We start from the raw sequence: 13,876 nt of genomic DNA on the forward strand, positions 1-13,876 counted from the left end.
TAACCAGAAGATCGATCAATCACTGATCAATCAAGAATTTTTAGAATCGCTTTTCCCAATATAATATTTATGAGAAAGCAGGACTGAATATGTCTCTGAGAAAACACAGTAGAAACACAGACCATCCAGTTTATGTGAGATGGGATGTTAAAACCCAGAACAACTTTCACCATATATATCTAATCCATTTCAGCAAGGTGACCACCTTTTTTGTTTGTATTGTTAGAATATTTTCCAGTGAGGCACTTTTAAAATGTTGCTGCTCTGAAAAAATTGTGCATTTCAGAAAAACAACCTCAAACTTAAAATACTATTAATCATCATGTATCTTCCATCATGACAAAGAAGGAGGGAAAATAACAGAATACGTACTGTTTAAACGGCTGAGAAAATAAATGAATAGAAACTAGTCACCAGTGCATGGCAAACAAAACAAAGATTTAGATTAACCAAGGCCAGAGAAAACAAGAGAACCTCCAGCCAAGACAGGTAAATGTGCAGCATGTTTTTATGACATTTGGTTTAAGTAACATTGTACATACTGAAGCAAAACATCTGAACTATCTTGATTTTTACACAGTTTATAGAAGAATACTTTCTACAGTGAAGTAATAGAAATTTAACCAAATTAAATACTAGGATACCAAGTTTAGTGTTACACACACACGCATATAACAGGTGCAGAACTTTCCCTTATGCTACAAATGTTACTTTAATTATGTAAGAAGAAAATGTGTTCAGAAAAAGCAACTGAAAGGAATAAAGACATGAAAAGGGGTTTTTATTAGAAATGAAACTAATTTTTTCGTAAGAATCAGGATATTCTCTTTGGAAATTAAAGGAAGTAGGGTAAATCCATAGGTAATGTTGATCAATTTGGTTTTTTACTGTAATACAAGTATTTGGTTCTATAGCAAGATCAGAAAACATGCACATTTGATGTTGCCGAAAGAATTTTTCACATAATGCAGATTAATTTGCACGATTAAGTAGCACAAGATACAACAGACTGAAGAGATTGAAAAAAAAGGATTGGAAGAACTGCCAAATAGGTTTTTTTATAAAAGATGGATACTTATGCATTCATCAAAATTATTTTCTTGCACTATTTCTTATTTGTCATCCAATTCACAAACATGATGTCGTGGAAGGAAAACTATGCTTCAGAGTTTCCTTTGGATCACAATACTAATAAATGTTTGTTTTTTTTTTTTCATAAAAGCTGCCCTTTCTTTTATGTCTGTATACAAACATCTCATCAGGATGTGAATTCCTTCAATTTAAGTTGTCCAAAATTCAAGACATCCACATCTACAAATAAACCAATCCATGGAAATGCTGGAATTCAATTCACAGAATAATGCCGTAGTATAAAATACTTTCTGTATGTAAATATTACAGCAGTCCCTATTAACTGATGCATTCATTCCCTGGGATCCCGCCCTTCTCAAGTTGATGGTTACAGCTGTAGTATAGCAGAGTACAGGCCATTCTTTTCCTGACTTATTTTTACAGCTGCATTACTTTCAATAAAAAGGATTACCTGAGTGAAGAATAAAAAAGGGGTTTTTTTTCTTCTTCAACTTCCTTATTCTTACTATTTATTCACTCCAGGACAATCCTACAGAGATTATGTACACACAAACTATTTCTTCCAAAGACAATAGAACAATGCTTATTTATTTCTTTAGTTAGTTAGTTACAATTCTTTGAGCAGAAATTCTTCCTTTTCTTTATTATAGGTATTATACTATTATGACTGCAATTGCCTGCATGGTTGTTGCTACCTGGCATGCAATAATACTAGTATTCTTAGATTTCTGCATTCTGATTTTGTTTGTAGTTTGGTTCGGGGGTTTTAGGCTCTTTTTTGGGGGGGGAGAGGGGGCAGATGGGTCGTTGGTGTTTGGTTTTTTGGTAGGTTGGTTTAGGGTTGTTTGCAATGAAAGTTACTTTACCTACAGGCTTATTTATTCACTTATATCACTTTGTGGCTAAGATTAAAGTTTTCTTGGCACATCCTTTATAATGCAAGAAAATTACAAATCCAACTTTTTACTCTCCTGAGAAAACAGTGTATATTAATTCCTGCATATTTTCCATTTATTACCTTGTAAGAAACAATTCTCACTGCTGTGTTACAAAGGGTGCAGCAACATATGGCTTAACTTTGCTACATCATAAATCAAATCCATTACCATATTCAAAAATCTTTGTGGGATTCTTCCAACACTAGATATTATACAATGGGCTATTTAGCCCTAAACTCATATAAAACTAATATTTTCATTTACACTACTGTCTAGACACTGTTTTTTTTATTTTTAAGCTGTATCACTTTATAGTATATTAATGCATTTTTAAAATATCCAAAGTCAAACAATAAAATCCAAAAGAATTTCTCACACATATTTAAAAAAAATACTTCTTCAAATTTCTATTATTCTACTTCTACCTTATTAAAAGAGACACTCTGTTCCAGTGGATTAAGTGTGTTAGCAGCAGCAGCTGCAGCTGTGAGTTGTGCTGTAAGGGCCTGTAACTGGACAACAAGACCGGCATCCAGAGCTTGAAGTAGTGAAGGCTGAGGTTTCTGCTGCTGTATCTGCAGTGTCTGTATCAACTGCTGAAGCTAAAAGAGAAAAGATAACAAATACATTGAACAAGATTTTTTAAAGCGAAAAAACAAAGTACAAAATAGACTTTTCCCCTTCCACTTAGTTAAAAAACTCCCAGGAATGAAGTATCATCTAACCTATGGCTATTATTTTGTCTTTAATTTGTTTTCATTTACAGCAAATTTTGTTCCCACTTACTGGCTAATTTGTTTTCTGGGGCTGATAAGATAGGCAGATGCTTCTTCTTCCTAACTTGCTCTGACAGGTTGCATGATGATGCCAGTCACCACTCAGGATTTCCTGCTTTCTAGTGTTCCCCCTCTTCTGTTTCTCCAGTTTGATTCCTTTTGACCTGAAAAAAATCTGTTAGCCTATTCCAGCTTCCTAAGGGCCCACCTATATTAGGATAATCTGTGTCCTGTAACAGCATTTGTACAGAGAAAAGAACTGCACTGTGGCAAGCTCCACTCTGTGCCAATGCAACCTGCTCATAGGGAGAGCTTGCACCTGTGTCTCTGCACAAGTCACAAGTGAAATCTCATGTGTGAAACTCAGGTGTGGGCTGATAGAATGCAATTCTTCTGCCATGTTAACAAAACATCAAAAGCAAATGAACAAAATAATCACTTGGTCTATCTTGATGTTCTTACTTCAAATTCCTATCTGTATATAATCTTTTAGAGAAGCTGTCCTAATGAGGAAATGAAAGAATTTCTCATGTGAAGATCAATTTATCTGTTGAATGGGGATGCTCCCACAAAATTGTGCAATTTGCCTTAAGAAGAAATATTAACTCTATTGAAAGAAGCTCTCCTAAACCACTGTGGAATTAGAGGAAGCAGTTCTTTGACATTCCTCAAGATAAATCTCTAGTCTTATCTTTAGATATTTGTGGAAAAAAGGTTAAGCAAATTCAGGTAGTTCAAACTTGCTGACATAAGTCCCTGATTACCCTTACCTTCAATATTCCAACCCCTTGTAAGTTTCCCCACTAAACTCTTAAAGGGTTCAATCCCTCCCTTCTTACTAGCCTCCCTAGAAACTTCAGAAACTGAATTTCTTTTCCACGATGCATCAAAAATGTGTGACCCTTTCTCAAGATAGAGTTACTTTCTGATAATGTGAAACCATTTTCCCTATTCTTTTAAAAACAGTTAGAGAGATTTCTTATACAGCAGAGCTTCTGAAAAGGCTTCAATTGTTCTACCTCAGCAGGAGCTTTCCCTGGTTACTGCAATAGGCAAAACTGAAGAGTTCTCCCCTCATCCCCTTTTGTCTCATACAGCTGGTCCAGCCTGTGCATTGCTCTCAGTAGGAAGGAATCAAACTGAAGAGGCAGAGATGGAGGCCCTAGAGTGGAAAAATCCTGGGTGGGCACCATTCTTGCTGGTCACATCTTTCTTAGCCAGCCTTATCTTATGTCTAAACTCTCAATTTACCTGCACACATTCTCACCTATAAAACACAACTGTAGGATTAAATCAAGGTCTTTGGAGCTGGGGAGAGGCTGTGGCAGAAGGACTGGTTTGGAGAACAAGAAGAAAAGAGACAGACAGGATGTAAGTAAATATCACAGTTCCTCTACCAATCCTAGACATCTGCATGTACATATTTATTGTGTACCCAGTCTGTCTCTTCTCTTCTGCTTAAGACTATTTTGAGCTAAATATCCAAATGCTATTTCTTTGTCATCTGCTGTCTTTAAAATTTTAATTCCCTTCTCATCTTCATTTTTTTCTCTTGCTTTCCTTTTTTCATATTCTCTAAGCAACAATTACCTCACTGACCTTCCACATATTTACCATTCTCATTTCAAATCCTTTACTTTTTTAAGAGCTAATCCACTATTTTTCCTTCATATTTCTCAAAGTATCCCACAAACTCATTTTGCTTTGCTATTCAGTTTCTTCCAGTGTAATCAGAAAAAATAATCCCTCCACTTGATTTCTGAACAATTACAGACAACTCTAGCTAGCTAAATACTGTAAAACATTCTTACTAAGTAAAGTTGTTATTGCCACCAAGAAAGCTTTCACTGGCCGCTGCTTCTTACTCATACGTGTGAGATTTTTGTTTAGTATGCCAGCAGGTAAAACAACCTCAGTCCAAATAAAAATCATAATGCCAAAGTTATGCAGGTGCCATAGCTCTAGAACAGCCTGAAAAATTATCAACATTTTTACAGAAGGCCAATTGAGGGTGCTTAATTTATGTAACCACAGGTTATGAGGACAAGCAGTTCATGTGATGCTGGAAATCAAGACATTTTTGGAGTTGAGCATTTAAAGACTGAAGAACATAGTAACTTCCAAAATCTTATTTTTGAATGCTGCAAAATAAAATCTATATTTAGCTGATGGAAAGATAAAAAATGGAATCAATACACAGTACACTTCCTGAAGAAGTTTGCTCCCATTCTGTAATTCTGTACAATGTTTAGCTCTTCTTCAGGCATCCAACAGAGACCTATGCTTGACAGACTGGCAATCTGTTTCATATCTATATCCATGAAATCTTATTGTTGCTCTTGATTTAGTCATCTGCAATAGATCTGTATTTGTCACCTATATAGACAAGCATGTATTACAGACCATCTTATCTGAAATCACCTTCTGAGACACTTTACATCTTTAAAGGTCCTGGCTTTAAACAGGGCTGGCTACAAAAGGTAACATGGAATTTTAATTAACCTGGAACTTACTTGTGATGAACAACTTCATGGGAAAGTTAACATGGACACCAGATATAAACACACATAAGACATACACATGAAAGCATTCCTTACCTGTACCTTAAAGTCACAAAGTATCAGACAGTCTACAGTGTAACTGTCCACAAAATTACCTGTTGGCCTTGAGGACTCTGTAAAATCTGTGCAACAGCAGCAAGGGTGTCTGTGTTAGCAATCTGAGATACCCAAGGATCAGGCAAACTCTGGGCCACATTGGCTGGAGTAACTGGAGTCACAGGTGTACCTAAAAAAGAGAAAAATCAATATGCCAAAATATTTTACGCAGAAAATAAAAGTAGTGTTAGAGGAGAAAAAAGACTGCTGTTATTAAACACTGAGAAAAAAGATAAACTGAAACTATTTTTCTGACATACATGGGAGCACACAGAAATAATACAGACTGACATCAATATTCCTCAAGTACCAGAATTACTTAGCGATAGCTGGGACTAGTGGGACTACTAACAAAAACACTGATGAAGGCAAATAAATAGATTTCACACAATATTCCAAAATACTCAGTGGAAACTACATATACCAAAAGATAATTGTTAGCAATCTGCTTGTCAGCTAGCCCAAATCTCACTGGACGTGCACTTTATCCCCAGGAAGAGTCTTAAAGATTCTACTAAAAATTTCTGCATCAGCTGGATTCATAAGGATTGTTTGTTTTATTGCTTTTTCTCAAAAGAAACTCTGATAATTATTTTCATGCCATAATCCAGAAGAATCCTCCATAGCCACACATACTTTTGTATTTATAGCTCAGAAGTAGAGTATACCAATGAACGCTAAATACAACTAGATTACTGTTTTAAAAGTCAATTTGCATCAGAATTTAAAAGCTATGATTTAATGCGGTCAATTTAATGTAGTCATACTATATAAAAAATAAAAAATACTGAGCTGGAAGATACAGAAAAGGCAATCCAAGATCTGAAAATCTCACATATTTGCTTGGCCAATGAAAGCTAAGGTGAATTTGTCTGTCTCATTCCTTTTCAGCATGAGATCAGCAAAAGGTGGGTTACAAAAGCAGGATTCCTATCTGGCCAATTTACCATGTATCTCAACCTCAAAAGAAAAAAATTTGATGAGGTGAAAAGTTAAAAATCCATTTTCCTGCCATGTACCTACATAAGAAAGGCAGATGCTCAGAGCACAAAATGATCAAGCCCACTTTTATAATAATGTCTTCCTGTTTCCCTGATCTTGATGGTGTTTGTAATATACTTCTTTCTAGCATTCATCTGAGTGAGATATATCAGCATGTTAACAGGCAACATACCAAAGCTGACAGAAGTGTTTTGATTCAAAGTATGACTTCCATCTGGTTTTGTTTACCTGGTGTATTGTTGCTCATAGCAGCTGTAGTGCTGGGCAAGACAGGGGTCACAACGGGAGGAGGAATTCCTGCTGCCATATCCAAGAGAGGCTGAATAATTTCACTCTTGAACACATTATTCTTCTGCCATAAATTTAGCACTCGAACAATTTTACTCTAAAATGAACAAAAGACAGCAAAAGATCTGAGTCATGCTTATTTTTCTTGTTATTGATTATGGAATTCTTAGCTAGCAACTTTAATCTGTCTAGACTAAAGAACCTGTAGGTTTGCAAACAATAAGGACAGTTATACCGGGTCACACCAAAGATGTCTTAACTATGAACCTAAAACTGATCCTAGGCAACAGCAAAGAGCTACTACACACAGGCGACAATGTTCTCTCAACCAAAAATAGGCCTTTAGTTTTGGAAGATGACATGGAAGGAAAATTATTTTAAGGAAGCATCTTAAAGCATTACTAATAATTAAAATAATGAATTATTAGTCAGCTATTTTTTAATAGTTAACATTTATAAATGCAATTCTGTTCTGCCCGTGAACCAAAATCATTTAAGTACACTGAAAAATGGGCATATACTATTAAGACTGCTAAATATTTTTATTAGAAAAGCAGCTTCATATTTTGCAAGCTCTTTTGACAAAGTGAGGATTTTAAAAGTTTAAACTGGAACAGAATTACCTGCCTATTGAAAATACATAGCAATATTAAAAAAGGCGGATCATGGGAAAGGAAAAAATCCCCAAAATTAAGACTTCATACAATTCCATAAGCTGTAACTCATTGTTCAGCTTACATTTCTATTACATTTTTTTTCAATTACAACAGAGGTATTCTATTACATCACAAACAGATCATAATTTTGATCCGCTTCCAGTCTTTTTTTCAATAAGCTTAACTTTCACCAAAAGGAAAGATTTTGCTTTATTTTGGGAAAAAAAATCAGTTGCATTACAAAGAGCAGGAAATTCTTCATAGGATCTGGTGTTTGCTATCACAAAGGTGGTTTAATTTCTTGAGTTCTACAAAACAAGAGCATTGAGCACTTAGCCACAGTGTTCAAAACAAAGAAAAGGAAGTCTGTTTGTCCAGAACTATAAGAGGATCTTTAACTATAATAAAGAAGTGCTGAATTTTCACTGCAAGGAAGTGCAATTTAGAGCTCCCTTAAATGCTTCCACTCAGCATTTCAGTATCTGAGCCCTTCTTCTTATAAGCAGTCCTTGTCAAGTCCATCAGAGGCTCTAACTTCCCTCATCTCTCCAGAATAGGAATATAAAACTGTTTCTGTGGCTCCATATCTACCCACACCTTGGACTTTCTCTGGGCCAGACAAAGGAATCAGTGAGGTGGTTTTGTTTTTACTTTAAATGAAATGTTACTGCATTTCTGTTTGATTTAAAAACAAATTCTACATTTGCTCATATAAAGATAACTGCTGTGTTTCTCCATTATGCCTTTCAATCAGATTAGACATCAAAATGTTACAAACCTTGGTACATATCTTGGTCTCTGACAGCTCAGTTTTTTCCTAGGCAATGTCTAGGATAACTACTTTCACAGCACAAAGACCCTCCTATGATATTGAATCCATATGCAGCACAGCAGCAGGACTTAGGATTGAAAAGTACAGTTTTATGCTGAGGTGAAAAATATCCTAGAAATGAACCTGACAGGGCTTTTGTGGATCCTAAATAGACTAGGTTTTACTATCTTCACATCAAACACCTCTAATGCAATATATTAATTGCCATGCATTGAAATATCACAGGCAAACAGTGCAATTTCTTAGCCAATAAATTTATTATGTATTTGTTAAACTAGACACAAACTGAGTACTCGCATCCATCCTTGTTCCAACCTCTCCTTCCTCAATACATCAGGGTCTTTCTGTATTAGTATATTTCCCAAAGTAGCAAGCTAAATGAGTTTACAAAACACACTACAAAATAAGTTTAAAAATTGTGCCTATTTATAAAAAAAACCACAGTAAAACACTCTGGAATTGAAGCAGCATGAGTTAATCACACAGATAACCTAAAGCCAGATTGGAAAAATGTCATTTAACTTAAATAACCTGTTCAGCAACACCTCAGACCTCAGCTGCAGAAGCAAAGAGAGACATCCTTAGCCAAGTTTATACAACCAAGCAAAATTTCCAGGTCTTGACACATTTTCCTGCAGCGGTCTTAACTACTCTAAAAAGGCAGGAATCCTAAGATAGCACAATGGCTAAACGTGCTTTAATCACCTTCCATGGATGCCTTGGGTTTTCATACCTCTGGTTGAAAAATATAGCTCTAGGAATGCATGTAACTATTCTAAATACAACTCTTCCTGTAGCATCCAGCCCCACTTACTACTTTACCTAAAGACTCTATTACACAAATTTCTTTGAAGACAAAACCCTTAGAATCCTTCACCTTTTTGCAGTTATTCAATAAGAAGAAACATTATCTATTTTACAACTAAGGGACAAATATGAAGGAAGCTAAACTGCCTGCACTCTGCTATTTCCAGCCAATCTTTTAGAAACAGAATTTTGTGGCTTATCTCAACTATTGTGGTCCAAGGGAACAGCTGAACTAGTGAGTCAAGCTATACAAGTTAAACCTTATTTAGCTGCTGGATAATCACAGAATCAAGGGAAAGACAACCTTCTCAAAACTCTAATTAATCTCATTGGATGCCTTTTTTCCAATTCCTACACTAAGACAAGAACATTAAGAAATACATACACAGGGCAAGTTTATAAGTAGATTCCCTCCAGCAAGTTGAAAGTGAGATGAAAATCTTTATAGATGATATGCTAAATATTGTTTTAACTAGGAAGATCTGTAAGTGGTTTACCTTGTCATCACCAGGGCAACGGTACAAGTTCTGGAAAGTGCTGATGATGTTATTGCTGAATCTTGGCGCAAATACATCTTTTTCTTGTCCAAACTGATGCCGGGACTGTCTCACAATGGAGTCAATGACATACAGACCAGGCACCTTGTACTCTGGTTTGCACTATGAAGAACAGTAATTTAAAAAGAGTATATGTGAAAAATAACCAAAACCATTAATGGCAGAGAAAATACAAACAATCCTCTTTAATTTTTAAGTGGGTCCAAGTATACTGAAATGTTCTTTATTTTATAAATTGTCCTGGAAAATGAAGCTTTCTCAAGTAACATCTAACCTCCAATATTTAAATTATCACATCAATATGCATTCTAAAGATATGTAAATGATATAAAATCAATTTCTTACTGCTAAAGAACTAACTTTTAAAAATCTATCTCTTAAAAAAAAAAGCACACAAACCACATATCCTTTTAAAATATACACTCTATTTTAAAAGTACTGCATAAAGCATGACCAAATTATGATCTTTATAATCAAAGTAAACATTAAAGTTAAAATTTGTTTACTTTATTTTACACTGTTGTAATTAGGGTCTGGTATATTCTCCCCTGCAGCAGAAAAACATATTTATGGGGACATCTGTTTGGTTGAGAATATAACAACATTTATTTTACAACTCTGGAAAACTTGCATAATTTACAAACAGCATGATATATTTATAAGGCATGTCTGCTAACTAAAATACTAATTAATTATGTAATTTTACTTTCTTAACAACTAATGGTAAAATTTTTGTCTTTAAACTGCAAAGTAATTACACCACATTACTGCAACTAGTTTTAAGAGAGAACAAAAGTGGTCCAAAAGTATAATGAAGTCATCATCAGAATATATTATGTTATTGATTCATTTAATAAATATTGGGTGTATATCACACAAGGTATTATGGAAAACATGGGAAAGGACACCCTTTTCCTCTTTGGTCCTGTAGACATATTATGCAACGCACTAAGTTAATAATCTTTAATAAAGTGCCAAACAAACCATTCAGAATATTAATTTTACGATGCCCTAGATACAACTGTTCTGTTTTGAAAAGTGTTGATTTGCTAACACTTGCAACCTTTAGAAAGCCACCTTTCCTTAGGTTCTAAACATGGTTCAATGTATTGAAGTATGGCACTCTATTTTTAGAATGTGTTTGACATCCTTTTAGGAATATATGTGCATCATTAAGCTTAAATTGGATATCAGCTTAAATGTCATCAGAAAATCACTTCAATGTATTGTATCCTCTGAAATTTTATTTAAATTATTAAACAAGAGTATTCTGCACACAGAACAGACAGGTATATAACTTTTCACAATATTCAAAATAATATAGCTCACAGAAATTTAAAAAGAAAACTCAAGACATGTATTAGCTGAAGTATTTTAAAACATGGCACATAAAGAAAGCAAAGTATGATAATAATGTAATAACATAGATTATATAGAAAAGCCAACAAAATACAAGTAAAAAATTAAATAAAAATAAAACTGAGGCAGTTAACCTGCAAATCCCTAATCTCAGATGGAACAGCCTTTACACACAAATACTTACTTATTTTCTGGGTGAGTAATCAATAATGTATTTTGATTACTCAAAGACATTAAATCTGGCTCTCCAATGGAATAACCTTACATATATGAAATGTGATCATTTGACCCCTGAAGTGATCTTTTGCCAAAGAATAAAGCAGTCAACCAAAATAACTATAGACCAGTAATTTAAGTGGCATAAAATTAAGAATGTCACAGGCAATTATTTTATCTGAAGTTTCAGTAACATAATGAAATTACAAAAGATAATACTGGAGCTGTGAAGGGTGAAGAGCAAACTATCTGAGATGGCACTGCCATCATTCTGGTGAAGTCTACAGCAGATTTTAATGGAAGATTCAGTCATCTTGAGCTTTAATTTGAAGTGACTGCTTGCAAAAAACATCCAATTAGTCTCCAAACATACAATTTAAGCCCTTTAATATCAAATACCTTATCTCTTATCTGCTTATCTCTCATTCTAGTAAAGCAAAAAGTTATTATTTAAAATTATTAGAAAGTTGCACATTACAGTAAATTGTTCATTAATTAAAAAACCCTCAGCAAGACCACCAAGGGGAATCATCTAATCCAGGGCGATCATTAACAAGGTTATCAATAAAAACATACATCTGCCTTCTCTAACCAGCAATGAACAATGCAGAACTTCCTCATTGAGCAGTACTGGACACTGAAGGCATGTAAAGATAACTCCAAGTAGCTTGTGGAAGGGTCATGAACAACCAGTCCCAACCCTGACAAACTGCCATTCATTCATGCAGAGGGAATAACTTCCCTTGTGCCTATGAATACTGAACTGCCAATCACATCCACTGTAACTAAAAAGCACTGTTTGGAACTCAGACAATTCTGAGCTAATTTCAGGACATAGAACTGCAAAGTGTTACTGGTCAGAGATGGATAAGATGTATTCCTGCTCTCCTACTCCTGTGTTCACCTGCAGCACTGAACAGGGATCAGAGGATAGTGATCCCTGTCTCAGAAGTGGAAGAAGTCAGAGTCAAGGACCCAAAAGACAACTACTTGACAAAGAACTAGCAGTGTTGATAAAGTATACTATGGGTCTTTACTACTGCTTTGAAACACATATATGACACTTTTTCCACATAGACTGAGGTACTAGTACCTAAATATTTCATTGATAAATAGTTCCAAGACAGATAAAAACACCAGGCTGAAGCTGCAACCTGTTTACAACGTCCAGCCACTGTCAAAAGGCACCACAGTGGGCAACACTGGGCAACAAGGAATAAAAGATAATGAGCATGACAGGTTACTAATACAGAACAATACAGACTGCTTTGTAAAAAGAGTAACAGAAGGAAAATTGCATCCAACATTGCAACATTAACAGCCCAACTTCTCTAGCTTGTTTGTCAAAACTAAATTTCAATTGGATCATAATTTACTGCTATTTACAAAGAGAGAAGAAATTCAGTACCAAAATTACCAACTGAACAATTAGGTACAACTCAGAGAAGCAGGGAAGACTCACAAATTTGAATCCATGCATTTCCAACTGGAAGCAAAATGCAGTTTTACCCAAGAATAATTAACTGTTGCAAGAAAAGAAAGTGCTATAAATTTCTTTGCTAGAAAGAATCTTTAAATTAATACTACTATCTTCCCAAAAAGTAATTCTAGTCTAGCCATATAAATTTTATTTTGTTTTCATTTACTTGCAAGAACTACCATCTGAAATGCTACATCTACTGCTACAAAAAAGATGAAGCTGAAAGTCAACTTCCCTTCAGCTTCAAAATCAATGGGAAAACTGGGCAGAAAAGCAAAAGCAACTGTCACTAGCCAAACAACTGTTAATTGTTTTGCTGTTAGCTGTTCAGTGACAGTCTCTCTTAACATTAAATAAATACACACAGAAGCAGTCCTAAAACAGTGTCCACAGTGATTCAGATCAAAGAATAAAATGAGAACAAAGTATTTGCCTTTCTGCATCGTGGGTTACGATCTGCTGCCGATTATTAGCAGAAACTGAATGCGACTAAAAATGGAGATCAACTAATATGTGTAAAAATATTAATTCATATGTGAACCTAAACCCCCACTTGACTGACTTACCTTTTGAATGAACTTCTCAACACTCTGAACAACGTGCTTGTAGAACTGAAAAATACAACAGTATTTCAATAGAGAAAATATGAAAATGCAATATACTTTTCAAGTATGTTGCTATATTGATAGCAAAACCAGAAGCAGACACTTTGGATTATTAAATAGCAATCCAATATCCACAGCTGAACATGCAATTTTCCTCAAAACACTTAAAAACCTACAAAAGTGTGTTTCTTCTTTTTTCTGAAGGTTTTTTACACTGTATTTTTTTAATAGCATGCTTATTTATTGAGAACTAGGAGAATAATATAATTGTTCCACCAAAACACATGGTTTTTTTACTGTACATGACTGAAGATGTCCACCTAATGTTACTAAAGATACAACTTCTCTGCACTTCATTTATTTATAGCATCGACTGCATATTTTTCTTTAAAGCTGGCCTGTCTTTCATGGAGTTGTTTTTTTAAAATCTCACATATAATCACAATGGCTCTAAATCATGCCAATAATTGAAATAAACACTTGCACAATTAAATGTTGTCATTGAAATGGTAAGAGTGGAAGTAGGATTTCCAAGTTGAGTACATAATATAACATTTGGGTATAATTTAATTGTTTAATTAATAGAACCATCTATTATGATTTACTACTTA

General features: G+C 34.6%; 1 protein-coding gene across 3 annotated transcripts in view; it reads right to left on the reverse strand.

Moving 5' to 3' along the window:
• The window catches only part of SCAF8 (SR-related CTD associated factor 8), an 88,128-nt gene that overhangs the window by 52,805 nt on the left and 21,447 nt on the right, over positions 1-13,876 (reverse strand). For 2 of the 3 annotated variants that reach the window (XM_059841935.1, XM_059841934.1), the window contains exons 3-7: positions 13,227-13,271; positions 9,546-9,707; positions 6,694-6,850; positions 5,463-5,593; positions 2,456-2,632 (exon numbers count right to left, since the gene is read on the reverse strand). In XM_059841935.1, coding sequence (XP_059697918.1) covers positions 2,456-2,632; positions 5,463-5,593; positions 6,694-6,850; positions 9,546-9,707; positions 13,227-13,271 — 672 coding nt within the window. Of the gene's footprint in view, positions 1-2,455; positions 2,633-2,816; positions 2,949-5,462; positions 5,594-6,693; positions 6,851-9,545; positions 9,708-13,226; positions 13,272-13,876 lie in introns of those variants that run through there. The other variant, XM_059841937.1, reaches the window with a different exon arrangement.

The sequence above is a fragment of the Haemorhous mexicanus genome, chromosome 3, assembly GCF_027477595.1.
Source record: "Haemorhous mexicanus isolate bHaeMex1 chromosome 3, bHaeMex1.pri, whole genome shotgun sequence".
Lineage (NCBI taxonomy): Eukaryota > Metazoa > Chordata > Aves > Passeriformes > Fringillidae > Haemorhous > Haemorhous mexicanus.